The sequence below is a fragment of the Triturus cristatus genome, chromosome 2_1, assembly GCF_964204655.1.
Source record: "Triturus cristatus chromosome 2_1, aTriCri1.1, whole genome shotgun sequence".
Taxonomy (NCBI): Eukaryota; Metazoa; Chordata; class Amphibia; order Caudata; family Salamandridae; genus Triturus; species Triturus cristatus.
Window position 1 is genome coordinate 501,123,470 of NC_140581.1, and position 13,482 is coordinate 501,136,951.

At 48.1% G+C, this 13,482-nt stretch overlaps 1 protein-coding gene across 4 annotated transcripts in view; it reads left to right on the forward strand.

Annotated features, from left to right (window-relative positions):
- Nucleotides 1-13,482, forward strand: part of LOC146865549 (baculoviral IAP repeat-containing protein 1-like) — an 851,823-nt gene that overhangs the window by 566,486 nt on the left and 271,855 nt on the right. The window contains exon 12 of one of the 4 annotated variants that reach the window (XM_085632363.1): nt 11,737-11,910. The exons of the other annotated variants lie outside the window; for them this stretch is intronic. Coding sequence (XP_085488489.1) covers nt 11,737-11,910 — 174 coding nt within the window. The remainder of the gene's footprint in view (nt 1-11,736; nt 11,911-13,482) is intronic. 4 annotated transcript variants of the gene reach the window in all.

A 13,482-nucleotide genomic window follows, 5' to 3' on the forward strand; every position in this document is an offset into this window, starting at 1 on the left:
GGAAGATTGACTGGGGGAAGCTCCAGCATCTTGAGGGGAGATCCGAGCCTTAGAGACCCATATAATGGAAGTTGTTGTTCATCCTGAGAGCCTCAGATGAGAACGCGGCTGGGTGAGGGCTTTGAGAGTGTGCGTTGGGAGGTGATGAAGCGGTAGGGCGAACCACCATGAGTCAGGTGGTATAGGTAGGAAGAAGATCAGATGGGGCAGGGGTTGGGGGGATAAAGCGGGCGTTACCCCTGCTTGGATACCAGGAGTAAGGAGTCCTGAAAATGGGAGGGTGAAGGGCCATAAGCGTTCTGTGAGATGGCTGTAATCAATGTTGTGGTCCCTTTCAGCTCTTTATGACTCAAGATGGTGGGGAGCCTGGGGCAGGGTGTCTATTATCAGTCCCGTCTGGAAGGAAGGGAGCCCACATTTGTAAAAATAGCTCAGTCAGGTCTTGCAGATTATAAATGACGCATTCGTGGGAGGCTGTTTGGATCATTGCCACCAGCCAAGTTTCGTGCGATGGGTGATCTCCACTGGCAGAGAATACATATCTTGGTTGTGGCCAAGGCTGTGTGGAAGAGGCGGCGCTGGGGATGGGAAAGATCTGGTGAATCTCTCACATCATAAAGGAGAAAAACTGAGGGGGGAGCGTGAGGTGTGGTGACATGGATGAGCTCAAGGCCGTTCCTATGTGCAGCCAGAAGGGCTGGATTGACGGACAGTCGCATATATGTGCTATGTTGCAGTGTGTGATCGCACATCGCCAACAGTTCGTGTGGGGGAGGAGACCTGCTCTGTTCAGTTTCATCAGTATCCAATGCCAGTCATGTAGCATCTTGAAGAGGCAAAACTTCAGGCAGGCCTCTCTCGTGCCTTTGCCCAGGGCTTCTAGGATAACTGCCCATTTGTCATCCTCATATGCGGTTTGTAGGCGAGTTTTCCATTTGACACGAAGAGTACGCGAAAGGGGCTGTGAGAAAAGGTGGGTTGAGAGCATGCTGTATAGTCCTGATATCACATCCTTGTGGCATCCCCAGATGGTCAGATAGGATGTTATAGGTGAGGACAGTAGTGACCAACTACGAGGACCCAAACACTATCTGAGGTAGTGTTGTAGTTGCATGTGGCACCAGGTTGCCGCGAATGGAGGCCAAATTCCTCCCGCAAATGACTGAACGGCTTAAGATCTCCATTGAGCAGAAGTTGGTCTAGAGTGTGAATACCTGCTTCTGTCCATTGAGTCCAAGACAGGGTTCGCTTGTCGATGTGTATGCCGTCATTACCCCATAGGGGTGCTTTTTCGTATAAGCGCGGGTCTACCCCGAGAAGGCGGTGTGCTCATAGCCAGGCTTGTTGCATAGTACATAGCACATGCTGTGGTGGTCCTGGGCAGATGGCACGGAGCCATATGGCACCCGAAAGCCCTGCGCCAGCAGAGAGCAGTTCCCGTTCGATGTTTACCCATTGTGGTGGCTCCAGAATGCCAGGGAGCAGGTATGCAATTGGGAAAGCTGTAGGACGAGGGAGTAGTGTTCCACCGATGGGAGGCCCAGGCTCCATGTGAGCAGCGTGCCATAAGTTTAGCCCATATGAAGGATCGGATATGGGAGTCGATGAGACGTAGCATGGATAAGGGTACCGGGATGGGGAGCATCCCAAGCATGTATATGAAGCTTGGTAGTGTGACCATCCATACTGCCTGTATTCAACCCCATATGGAGAACCCTAGGCCGGACCATTTCTCGAAGTCATGGGTCCATGTTATCTGAAACCATCCCCTCCATTCCCCTGTTCACCAGAATCCCTAGGTATTTAATGGGGCGGGACTGCCATCGGAAGGGATATCTGTGCATGGCCGCTTTAGTAGTGCCAACTGATACTGGAAGGGCCTTGCTCTTACCCCAGTTTACTTTGTACCCAGATAGGATGGAGAAATCATCAAGGATGCTCAGCAATGCCGGGAGGGAGCGGTTGAGGTCTGTTTAATTAGCTGGATATCGTCAGCATAGAGATAAATCTTGGAATACCCGGATATAAGTGGGAAACCCACTATGCTGGTGGATTTGCAGATGGTGGAAGCAAGGGGCTCCATGGCCAGGAGGAACAGGAGTGGGGAAAGAGGGCAGCCCTGGTGCGTGCCTCTTCAGATAGGAAAGGGGTCGGATAGAAATCCCTCGCAATTAACCTGGGCCTTGGGGCAGTTATATAGCTGCCATACCTGGGTGATGAATCGGTCACCCAAGCCAAAGCGTTTGAGCGCAGCAAAAGGTAATCCCATTTGATGCGATCGAATGCCTTTTCGGCGTCAAGAGAAAGAACCAGTGCATCCGTCGGTAGGTCCCTGGCCATCTAGATGGTATGTGCCAGGGTGCAGAAATGATTTCTGGAGGAGCGGCCTGGCACGAAGACCACCTGTGTATGGTGAGTTAGAGAAGGGAGGACTTTACTCAAGCGTGCTGCTAGAACACTCGCCAGGATTTTAATGTCACAGTTGAGCAGGGAGATGGGTCTGTAACTGCCACACAGTACATGGTCTCTACCAGCTTTGGGTAGAACTGCTATCACTGCCTTATTGGATAAGGGTCCAAGGGAGTTTGTCTGCTCTGCCTCCCGAAGGGCGGCATGCGGGGCGTCAACCACCTCCTCTCTGGATCACTTGTAGATTTTTGCGGGAAAGCCATCCTCCCCGGGAGCTTTGTGGTAGGGCAGTTTGGATATGGGAGTGCTATCTCCTTCTTACTAATTTCTCCCTCCAGGAGCTCCCTGCCTTTGTCTGAGAGTCGGTGGAGGTCTACCTCATCCAAGAAGGCGGCCACTTGATCTGGGTCAGCCGATTCATCCGGGGTGTACAAAGTCCTTAGAATGAGGTAAACTCGTTCCCAATGTCTTGGAGATGGGTAAGGACCTCGTCCCTCTTTGATTTTATGGCAGGGATAGCCATGGCAGGCTCTCTCTGCCGTAGTTGGGCTGCCAGCAATCGATCAGCCTTTTCCCTCTGTTCATAATGACATTGCAGGGCGTATTCAGCTTTAGAGGCATAGAGGCTGTTACGGGTCATTGGGCTTGTTCTAGGAGTCTGCGGTGGAGCAAAGTGGGACGTTTAGAGCAGAGCCAGGTGAGAGAAGCGATATTCCCCTCTAGTTCTTTCTGACGAGTAATCACCTGTTTGTTGGACACTGCACTGTCTCTCATGAGTTGTCCTCTGATGGTGGCTTTTGCGGCTGCCCATACTACTCTACAAGAACCTACTGAGTTGTTATTGTCTGAGAGATCCATGGAGACATGAGTTCTCACTTGGGATTTGCCCTGGGGTGTGCGATACCTTTGCATGTTCATTTGCCATGGTTTGCATCCCAGGGAGACCAATCTGACATCTAATGTCAGTAAGACTGGAGAGTAATCGGATAGTTCAGCCTCTAATATGTGTTACTCCCAAACGAGGGCGACCGTCTTTTGAGTGATAAGAATGTAACCAGGTCTGGAGAGTGTACCATGTGCTGGGGAAACAAAAGTATATTCTGCATCTGTTGGGTCACTAAGATGCTTTGAGTCTACTAGACCATTGTCCGAGGCCACATCGCTCAGTAGGGCCATGTCGGCGTCATTGCTTCCATCTAAGGAACTTGTTCTGTCCAATACCGGGTCTCATACAAGGTTCCAGTCTCCACCAATAATATATTGTGAGGCTCCTATCTCTGTTAACAATTGGTTCGGGTGTGGAAGAAAAGGCAGTTTTGCTCCCGTCGGTGCGTAGACAGCGCCCACACATAAGAAATTGTCTCAGAGGCATAGTTTAGAAAAGGCGTATCTGCCCTCTGGGTCAGACCATGTCTTTGTTACAGTGACAGACAGATTTGCGAATAAGGATCGCGATCCCGCATTTGCGGGGAGTCCCACTATCAGGGGTATCTGCGTAGTAATGTTGCTGTGTATCACCCTTCCCCCTCTGTCGTGGCGCAACTTGTCAGACTATAGGGGGTCTTGGTGAGTCTCTTGTAGCAGTGCCATGTCTAATCTTTTGTACTGGAGGTAAGAGAGTACTTTTTTCCTCTTGATGTAATGTGTTAGCCCATTAACATTCCAAGAGAGGGCACGTACATGGTGAGAAGCGCACAAGGCTGGGGTAGGTGTGGCAGTCTCAGACCTCTCTTCCATGTATTGGTTCCGAAAGTGTGAAGCACAGCCATAGGTAGGGAAGTGAGATGTGTTGGGAGGCTATACTTAAGATCTGTGTGGGGTTATGCTACACAAGATTATAGATGAGATAGGATCGATGGCCGTGGGTAGCAGCGATGTAGCGAAGTTGGGTGCGGGGAGAGATTTGGTTGGAGGAGGAGAGGAGGGGTGAGTGTTAGTGGGGATTGCAAAAGTTGGGCAGGAGAGAAAAGTGCAGGGGAGAGAGGTGAGGGAATGTACAGGTAGGGAGAGGAGGAGGTAGGTAGAGACAAGAGGAGAGCTGAGGGAAAAAGAAGGAAAAGAGAGAGAAGGGAGGGAAGAAAAAATGGAAAAGGGGGTTGGGTATGTCCCAGGTTATGCAGAAGAGAGGTGCTTAGGGGCAACAGCCGGAGTTATAGGTGGGGTATGTGCCTCTAGCTGATACTGAAACAGTAGAAGAATGAGTGTGTATAACTGAATGTAGGGAGAATAAAGGGGGGAAGGGGAGCAAGGAGGGAGGGAATCAAGGAGAGTGCTACTAAACAATGCAGCACTGGGATCTCAGATCCTTGTCCCGTGGGTCTATACTTGCAGAGACATTGCTTTGAGAGGGTCCCATCTGGACAGCGGGCGGTGGAGAGAATGAGCGGATGAGCTGGATGGTGTTAGACAGGGGAGCGGGGGCGCAGGTAAGCTATATGGTTCTTAAGGGTGGGGAGGAACTGGGCATGGGGGATCTCGATTGTCTCTGGGAGGAGTAGGGTAGGGTGTTGGAGTCCCGGGGGTCCAATTTAGTAGGGAGGCTGACCGTCACCCAAACCCCCATTATAGTAAAGGCCCTGCAGTAGTCGGTCATTTGTGGAGGATCTGAGCAGCAATGATGGGCACCAGCAAGGGGGGGGGGGGGAGAATAGGAACCCAAATATGGGGGATATGGTTGATCGGCTGATGCAGGCGCATTGTGCTTTGTTGACCGACCCATATCACTACACACTGTGGGGGTGGGTGCCGCTATTCCAGGAGGGAAAGAGGGGGGATAAGGGGGAGCTGGGAGTCGAGATACACAGCATATGTCAAACAACCATAACAGTAGTAACAGCAATAATAGGCATAACAATACACAGTGCAGACAAATATGCAAGCATTCATGACTGGCAATGTAATACCATCTGGCGGGCGCCACTCTGTTTGGTCTTGTATCAACAAGGCCGGTGATTCCAACTGCAGGGCAGGGCAGTAGTGTGAGTTCCTTGCTTGTCACTCCGTAACAGAAGTAGGTTTCAGGGGGGAACAAGATTTATCTCTGTCTTGGTCTTAGACAGCCACTGCCTGGAGAGCTTGCACCCTAGCTCCATAAGTGCGGGCTGCCCTGTCAGTAGCTCTGACTCGATCACGGGTCTCACTATCGGTTCGCCACCTTCTGCCAGTGGTGTAGAGGGGAGGCAACAAGGTGGGATTCACCTTAGTCGGTGGGCTGGAGGTGTCCAGGCCTTGATTGTGAGTGTTGTCCAGAAAAAGACACAAATTCTCCGAGTCGTAGAATTCTTTGGCGAGCACCGTCCTTAGTTATCTGGAGTCGCACAGGTTCGAAGAGGCCATATTTGATGTCCAACTGGTGCAAGCAGGGATGGAAGGAGAGGAAGGATTTGCAGAGGTCATTGGTCTCTTTGGAAAAGTCCGCTGCAATGCGTATTTCATTACCCTTGTACGTGAGTGGGCCTTGGGAGCGAGCCACAGAGAGCAGTTGTCGGGCCTTCTCATGTTGCAGAAAGCAGGCAATTAGGGGCCTTGGGCAAGTCTCCGGGTCTTTACATTGAGGGCCGATGCAGTGGGCGCGTTGCATTTCCAGTGGAGGGTCAAAGGAGAAACCCATGAGCTTGGGTAGGGCTTCTCTGAGGAGGAAATCCCAAAAAACTGACATTATCTCTCCTGCTGCGATTTTCAAGGTTAATCACCTTATCACGGAGGAAGAGGAGTTCTCGCTCTCTATCCGATATGATGTCTAGACAGCCTTTCATTGTTGTCACTCTCTGTTCAAGCCCGTCCACTCAGTTCCGAAATCCTGCAATGTCGAGCTGAATCGATTTCGTCTCTTCCGTTAGGGCTGATATGTACACATCTATGCCTTCGAACTGACGGCCCACCGCCGAGATTTCTTGAAGAATTCACTCCATGGTGCTCTTCTAAGCGTTGGAACAGAGCAGCTGCAGGGGATATGAGTCCCTTTGGCGCGGCCATGGTGCGGGGTAGGTTAAGAGCTTCTGTGAACAGAAGTTGCCTTGTGGGGTTGCCCGTGGGTGTGCCCGCGGGCTTGCCAGATGACATTCGTCTATGGACGTTGCAGAGCACTCAGCTCTCCCGTGACACAGGGCTGGTCGTGCCTGTCTTCGATGGGGTACTACTTGTCGACCAGCGCCACTCGCGGTTAGGTTGTAGGCTAGCAATGTGTTTGGGCCTTGCTATGGCTGTGGGCTCAAAGTAGCCAAAGAGGAGACCTTTGGAGCGAGTGGGTATGAATGTGCTAGAAGGTCGCTCTGTTTTGGTTGGGTCCACTCCTCCTGTCAGGACTTTGAGCAGGATTTGCCGTCGTCAGTTGTCCTCGAGCAAAAGACTCTGGCGCCGATAGGTGAGGCTGCCCGTTCCTGCTGTGGGGCTAGCCGAGGATGTAGGTTACGTAGTGGGCCACCGGGTCGCCAGGTCTGGTGCATTGCCCTCCTTACAAGCATACTATGGTGCGTGGTTTGCGGATGGGGCGTGGGTCAATGGGGGCCCAAAGGGGTGGTCTGAAAGGCCTCCTGCAGTGATCAGAAAGTGAGAGGGCTGGAGGAGGTGCTCGCTTTGGATCTGGTACAACAGCCCCACATGAGCTGAGCGAGGCTGGGTGCCATAGTCCTGTGCTGCCATACTGCACAGTTTCGCAGTGATCCAGTAGTCCTTCTGCCACTAGAGAAGGTAGGGCCCCAGTGAGTATGTTTGCTTAGTGCTGGGTCATATGTAGATCGCAATCCTGCAGTCCCTGATCAGGGTGGGTTTGTTTTCAGTCAGTTGTCCTTAGAGGTGCGGTTGGCCTGAGGACTCCACTATCCCAGGAACGCTTTGCCTCTAGACAGGGTGGTGTCATGCTGAGGCCCTGGGGTGTGGGCGGAGTGCCTCTATGCCTTTATGGCTCACGGAAATGAGTTTGGGCAGTCTCTCCAGTGTGTAGGGGTTCCTTTTCGTACAACTCTTATGAGAATATGAGGAGGTGGGGGAGTTGAGTGTGGGACCCCCGTCTACCTGTAGCTGGTGGCTCGTATCGGGCGAACTCCAGGTCGTGGTTCCCACTGCTGGTGGTGTGAGGCCCTGTCAGGCACCCTCATTCGGGCATCAGAGTTGGAAAGGCCAGTCAGGAAGATGTTGTTGCCATGGTTGCACCATTGTAAGATGCAGCCTAATGTTAAGATACGCCCCGGGCCCTCTACGTGTTTCTGGTTCTCTGCAGAACCTGCAGCGGGGGCCAAGTTGTTTGCGGTTTCCGCCTCCAATGAGAAGGGCGGGGTTGGAAGCTGGAGACCGCGGCCCCGTTTTCCTCACAGGGCCCAGAAGTCTTGCCCGGCCGCACAGAATTCCAACCATGCAGGCAGCAGGGACGGCCAAGTGGACGCCCAATCCGGGCATCACTGAATGCGGGCAGCATAGAGGGAGGATTGATGGTGCCCTATTTCACCGTAGAGCCGCTGACGCCATCTGGGGCCCATCTCGTGGCGAAGCTCTGTGCTCAAGCGGTCATTTTCCTCCATGGCCAGATCAGGAGCTCTTTCTAAATACTGAATTGGTATCATATGTATCAATGTTTTGTGACTGAAAAACCCGGTTGAAAATCATGGAAAATGTACTGACACATCAAAAGAGGTGGTAGTGCAATCGCAAAAGGGAAGGGGAACACTTGTGACCCCTTCTCCTTTCTAAATGTAAAAAAAAGTTTGTTACAGAGTTGGCAATAGTCCCTAAGGATTTATTTTTAATGCAGCCCTGTTTTAGTTAAAGAAAAAACAGCCTGCATTTGCAATAACATTTTCTTCTTTTATAAGCAATTCTTGTCAGGTTGACCTGATGACCTCAGCAAGCCACCTCCCTGTGTTCGCCTCCTATCATAGTGAGTTGCATTAATATTCATGAGGTAAGTTAGAGAGTGACCCAGTACGATTTTGAAGTTTAGGAATTTATCTAATTGTACATAGGTTGGTACTTAAAATTCTTTACTGGTCACAAACATACTTATTGCAAATTGAGACCAGTGAGTAGTGCATCTGGTCACAGATGAGCTGTTGGAAGGGAAAGTTGCAGAACATGAATTTGAACACAGTGTTGATGTTCATAGTGTAATTGTTAAGACTGGTCTGTTCCTGAGAGATACAGAAGATCTTCTTTGACTGAGTTGAGATATTGCTTATGCATTTGACAAGTGTAAAAAATCGGACTATTATTTGGAGTGGGTGATTACCCACCTCAAGAAATGATCACAGCCCTTTTAAGGGTAAACTCTGAACCCCACTAAATTAACCTGTGCTCAACTCCCTGGTAGCTGTGGCACAGAGCAGACAGGCTAAACCAAGGGCAATATGTAAAGTATGTATGCAGTACCAAAACAGTAATAATGTCAAAATGCAAAACATTGAAAAGCCCAAACTGAATGAATACAACAGAGTACAATGTATTTAACAAATGCTCATCAAAATTATGACAATCCAATGAGGGGGAACTGGAGATATGAACTTCAGGAAAGGGCTAGACACCTGGCTATTCCAGAATTAGACACATGGTCGGGCCTACTGTGTTCTCAGCGCCAAGACACCCCCGGGTATTCGTGCGCTTTATAAATCCCACTAACATTAACATTAACATTAACTTTTATAGTTTTAAGTAGGAATAGGGCCAAGAAACACAAAGTGCCAACGATTATCAATGGTCACGGTAGAGCGGGACCTAGACGCAATTTGAGGTTGTCAAGACAGAGGCCAAGAGCGGGGTCTAGTTCAGATCCAGTTGTTACTGTTCAGCTGGTCAGTTGCAGGAAAGGCCTCTTGTAACTTACTACATCCCTGTAGCTAGAACAGGAGGTCAACCTTATTTCCCTTGTAGTCCACTTCTTTGTCTTGGGCACAAGAGGGAGCAGGTCCAATGCTTCAGGGTTCCCCTCAGATAGCAGGTCCGAGCCTCTTCTATTTTTATGTCCTGCAATGTCCTGAAGTGGGTGCCTGGAGAGACTAAATTTTGCCTGGCAAGTGCTACTGAGGGTAAATCATTCCTGGACACACCCTAATCAATGGAGTAAAAGTTCCCGTGGCCATCCTTACCCTCCTAAGGCATTTTCAAGGTGGTGAAAGTCTACAACCACAATCCACTTGGGGCCTGAGGGCTGGCGATGTGTGTGTGGGAAGAGTTCTATGGTAAACCTAGTGTCTACCCACATTTAACACTAAAATCCAGTTTGAGGCAGCCACTGCACCCCTAATAACTCATATACAGAAGTATGGTAGGACAAAGGCAGGGTTTTCCAGCACCCAGACAGTTGATATACAATATTTGTCTTGGCGTCCTATTTCCTTACTATCAAGTGCATCCCAAGTGCTCTATGTAAAACCCAGAGACAGACATCTGGTAGGACAAAAGCAGGAGTTTCAAGGAACCAGACAGTGGACATACAAGAATTGTGTTGCCATCCTATTTTCGTCATTTCAAGTGCGCCAGCAGATCTGTAAAGCAGGATTTGACACTCCAGCAGGATTTGACACTGTAAAGGAAAAAAGGATGCTTATAGCCCCCACCCTGCATATTCTGTGAGGTTCACAGGAGTCATCTCTGCCCAGTCAGGACAGCCTATTATTTGCTCTTTTGAGGCATTTCACACCATTTTCGATCCTATTCACATGTTAACTAGTGACTGGGAGAATGTGGCGAACAAATGCAAAGGAGCCTTTAAGCACTTCAGGCCATAAAAACGTAACTTACTAAAAGTTAGTTTTTAGTAACTATTACAATATTTGTTTACTTTTCTACCTAGTTCCATTCCCAAGATACAGTATTGGGATTTTGATCTGTATTCTGTTTATTATATAGGATAACTAGGCCTACCAGAGTGAAAAATAGCTTTTGGGTGCTAGTCACTGTAAGGACATGTTAACATTACATTTATACGCATCCTACATTTAAATACAATGTATCTTGCCTTGACAGCTGAAAGGTCTATGTAGAGGTGGTTTATTAACATTTAAGAGGGAGGTTTTGACCTGTCATAGGTTTATTTTTACAGGTCGATATGCAGGTTTTACAGTGCTACAGTATAACTACATTGTAGGCCCGAAACCATGTTTCCATTGCTACTGTAGTGGATGGCACAGTAGATGCTGCAGTCCAGTACTGGATACACTTTTATCATATACCAGGGACCTATAGGCAAGTTTAATATGGCAACTAGGAATAGGCCGATTCGACCATGCACTTTAGTATTGGTTAGTAGGGGTAAAGTGCACAGAATTCTAAAGCCAACAAAAATATAGGGTCCAGCAAAAGGCAAAAAATCCAGGGTGACCACACAGAAAACAAGGTAGGTTTATTTTTGTTTCTGTCTGTGAATTCATGTCTTAGGTTCTCTGATGTTCAGTGAGCCAAACTTGTGAAGACTGGATGAAATCTTGTGGTGGCGACTTTTCAATAGTACTTCAGGATCAGAAGCACTTTTTGCTAGAGGTTACCTCATCCTCCTCAGCACTTTTGTTTCTTGTGCCTGACCTCAATAGTTCAAGATATCTGGCTGCTACATTGGGTTAGATTGTTGAGCAGGTTTTACAGAAGAGATATAAGCAAGTGGCTGGTCAGACCAAGACCATAGCTGCACCTATATGTTGAATGTTACAAGAATATGCCAGAGTATTAAGTCCAACATAGGAGTACTGTGCATGATTGGAAAAGTGTTCATGTTTTCTATGTTGGCCATATTCTTTATAGGACTCAGAATGCCAATCCATCCACACATTAAAATAATCCCTGCTGATCAGGATTTTCTTAATCACAAACTGCAGTTGAAGAACGGATCAAGCAATGAGTTGTATCCTGGGGGTTGCTATCCCCCTGTTGTAACAAATGAGATCTCATCCCTAAACTACAGGTGTACAGAAGACAAACTATTCATGCAATGGAATTCCCAAAATGGTCTAGTGTAACATGGTGCAAGATCCTCAATACGGAAACATCTGTGTTGTTTGATGCAGACTCTCACAAAACAATAGCGTTGGGGAGGCCTGCAGAAACCCCTGAATGGCAGTTTATAGGGTGAATGCTATATGCCACAAAATTTGTGGATTGAGGGTTAATCAGAATGTGAATCTGGAAAAGGGCATCATCTGGATGGAGAATGACTGAGGAAATGCCCCTATACCCCTGTTGCTCTAATATAATTTTATTCAAAGTATGGTTCTCTTATACTTATAACAAAATATTTGTTTTTTTGTGACATACGTCGTATTGTATGTAGTTGCATCTGTCTTTATATCCTGCAGCTTTAATAAACTCAGAGTCAGTAGATGATCGTTTTCTTTTAATTATTTGCAGAACATATTTTAACAGAACTGGACCAATTTACCTGCTTGAAGGAACTCTCCTTGAAACTGCATAAAGATTGCAAGATGTCTAGGGAAATACTCACAAATTTGAATAAATGCAGTAACTTGGAAAAACTAGCAATCAGTGTTGTACTGTTTAGAGAAGAGACCTCGTCTAAGCTAAGTAGGTTTAATTTTCTTGTTGCTTTGAAACATGGATTGTGTACTGTGGATTGCTTTCTTTGGTATAAGCAAGCAGATTCTGAGCTTAAACTTAGATAGTTGATTGAGCTCCAGTATTTTATCAATTAATATTTTAGGATAGGTTTTCTAATTTAGGTCAGTATTTTATTTATTTGTGGATTAGTTTGTGGATAGGTTAAAGGACAATGGCTGAATGAACCCCTTTCCAGTTTATTGACATTGTCCTTGCAATACTGATAGGACTATATTTACTTTCAGCAGAAATAAAAATGGCAGCAAGATGTGGGTCTATGGTATGTGGATAGTTGGAGAAAGGCCATGGCCACTGCACAAGAAAATGCCCATTAAGGTCTAAGGAGAGAGGCTTTGTGGAGCAGTCTTCATGTCATGACCTCCACTGCTAAAAATCACTACCCAAAAAGGGGTGAGTGGACTTTATTGCTGTTACTTCTTCTGATCTTGTCTCTCTTAAGGGCAGCGCATTATCTGTCATAGGGCGCACTGTCCCTGTTTGCACCCGGCACACTCTTATAAAGGTGAACTGCACACAGGGACATTGCACCCGATCTAAGGCACAGTATATAAATCACAAATAACTTAAGAGTAATCAGACAACTCATTCTGTATTTTGCTGCAATAGATCTTAACACCTTGGGTTGTATTACACTATGTACTCACTGTCCCTGTTTGCACCATAGAGCACCTTTAGAAGGATAGTCCGGGTGCAAACAGCTCTTAGGGCTGCCACAAACGCATGGGTGCCCTAGGGCTGATCATTAGCAAAAGGCAGCATGGCTCTGTCTTTCACAATGCAGGGGATACAAGCCACACTTGAATGGAGGACAGAGATCCACCTCTTCGAGGAGCAGTCAGTGCACCTCCTGACGTCCTCTTTGCCTTTGCACCAACATCCATAATACAGCACAGGGCAAAGGTAAAATATTTCCCTCATTTGCATCGGGCCTCGCCCCAGTGGAAATGAGAGGATATCCCTTTAAGATAGTGCCAGGTGATGGGTGTGCCTAATTACGAGTTATATTATGCAGCCGCTCACCTCCAATGGTCCATGCGTTGACTCGCTAAAAAGAACCAAACTGAACTTGATCCCTGGGCAATGACGCTATCAAGGTCAGATCTTATTGAGTGGCTCTCGGGAACTTGAACTCAGCTTTAAAGGACAGAGGACTGCACTTTGCTATGGGCGGCTTGTAGCGTCTAGCTACATTGTGTGGCATCCAGGCGCCGCCTTCCCCTCTATGCCCCAGACCTTCCCATTAAGACGGCTCCAGGTACCTACACTCATGTGCGGCGCCCGGAACTGGCTGACTGGCAGGCACGTGGGAAGATTTATTTGTCGACTGCTTTGTGCAATTTTCACACACTGAGAGACGATTACGGAGTGACACTTACGCAGCGGGCAATGCAAACCTGGGGGGACGTAAGGGCGCCTCCACCGACTTCTGAAGCCCTGCAGACACTGCTGACGCATGGAGCAGGCAGGAAAGCTATCACAGCTATATACAACTCTCTGAGAATGGACACAGCTCCCTCA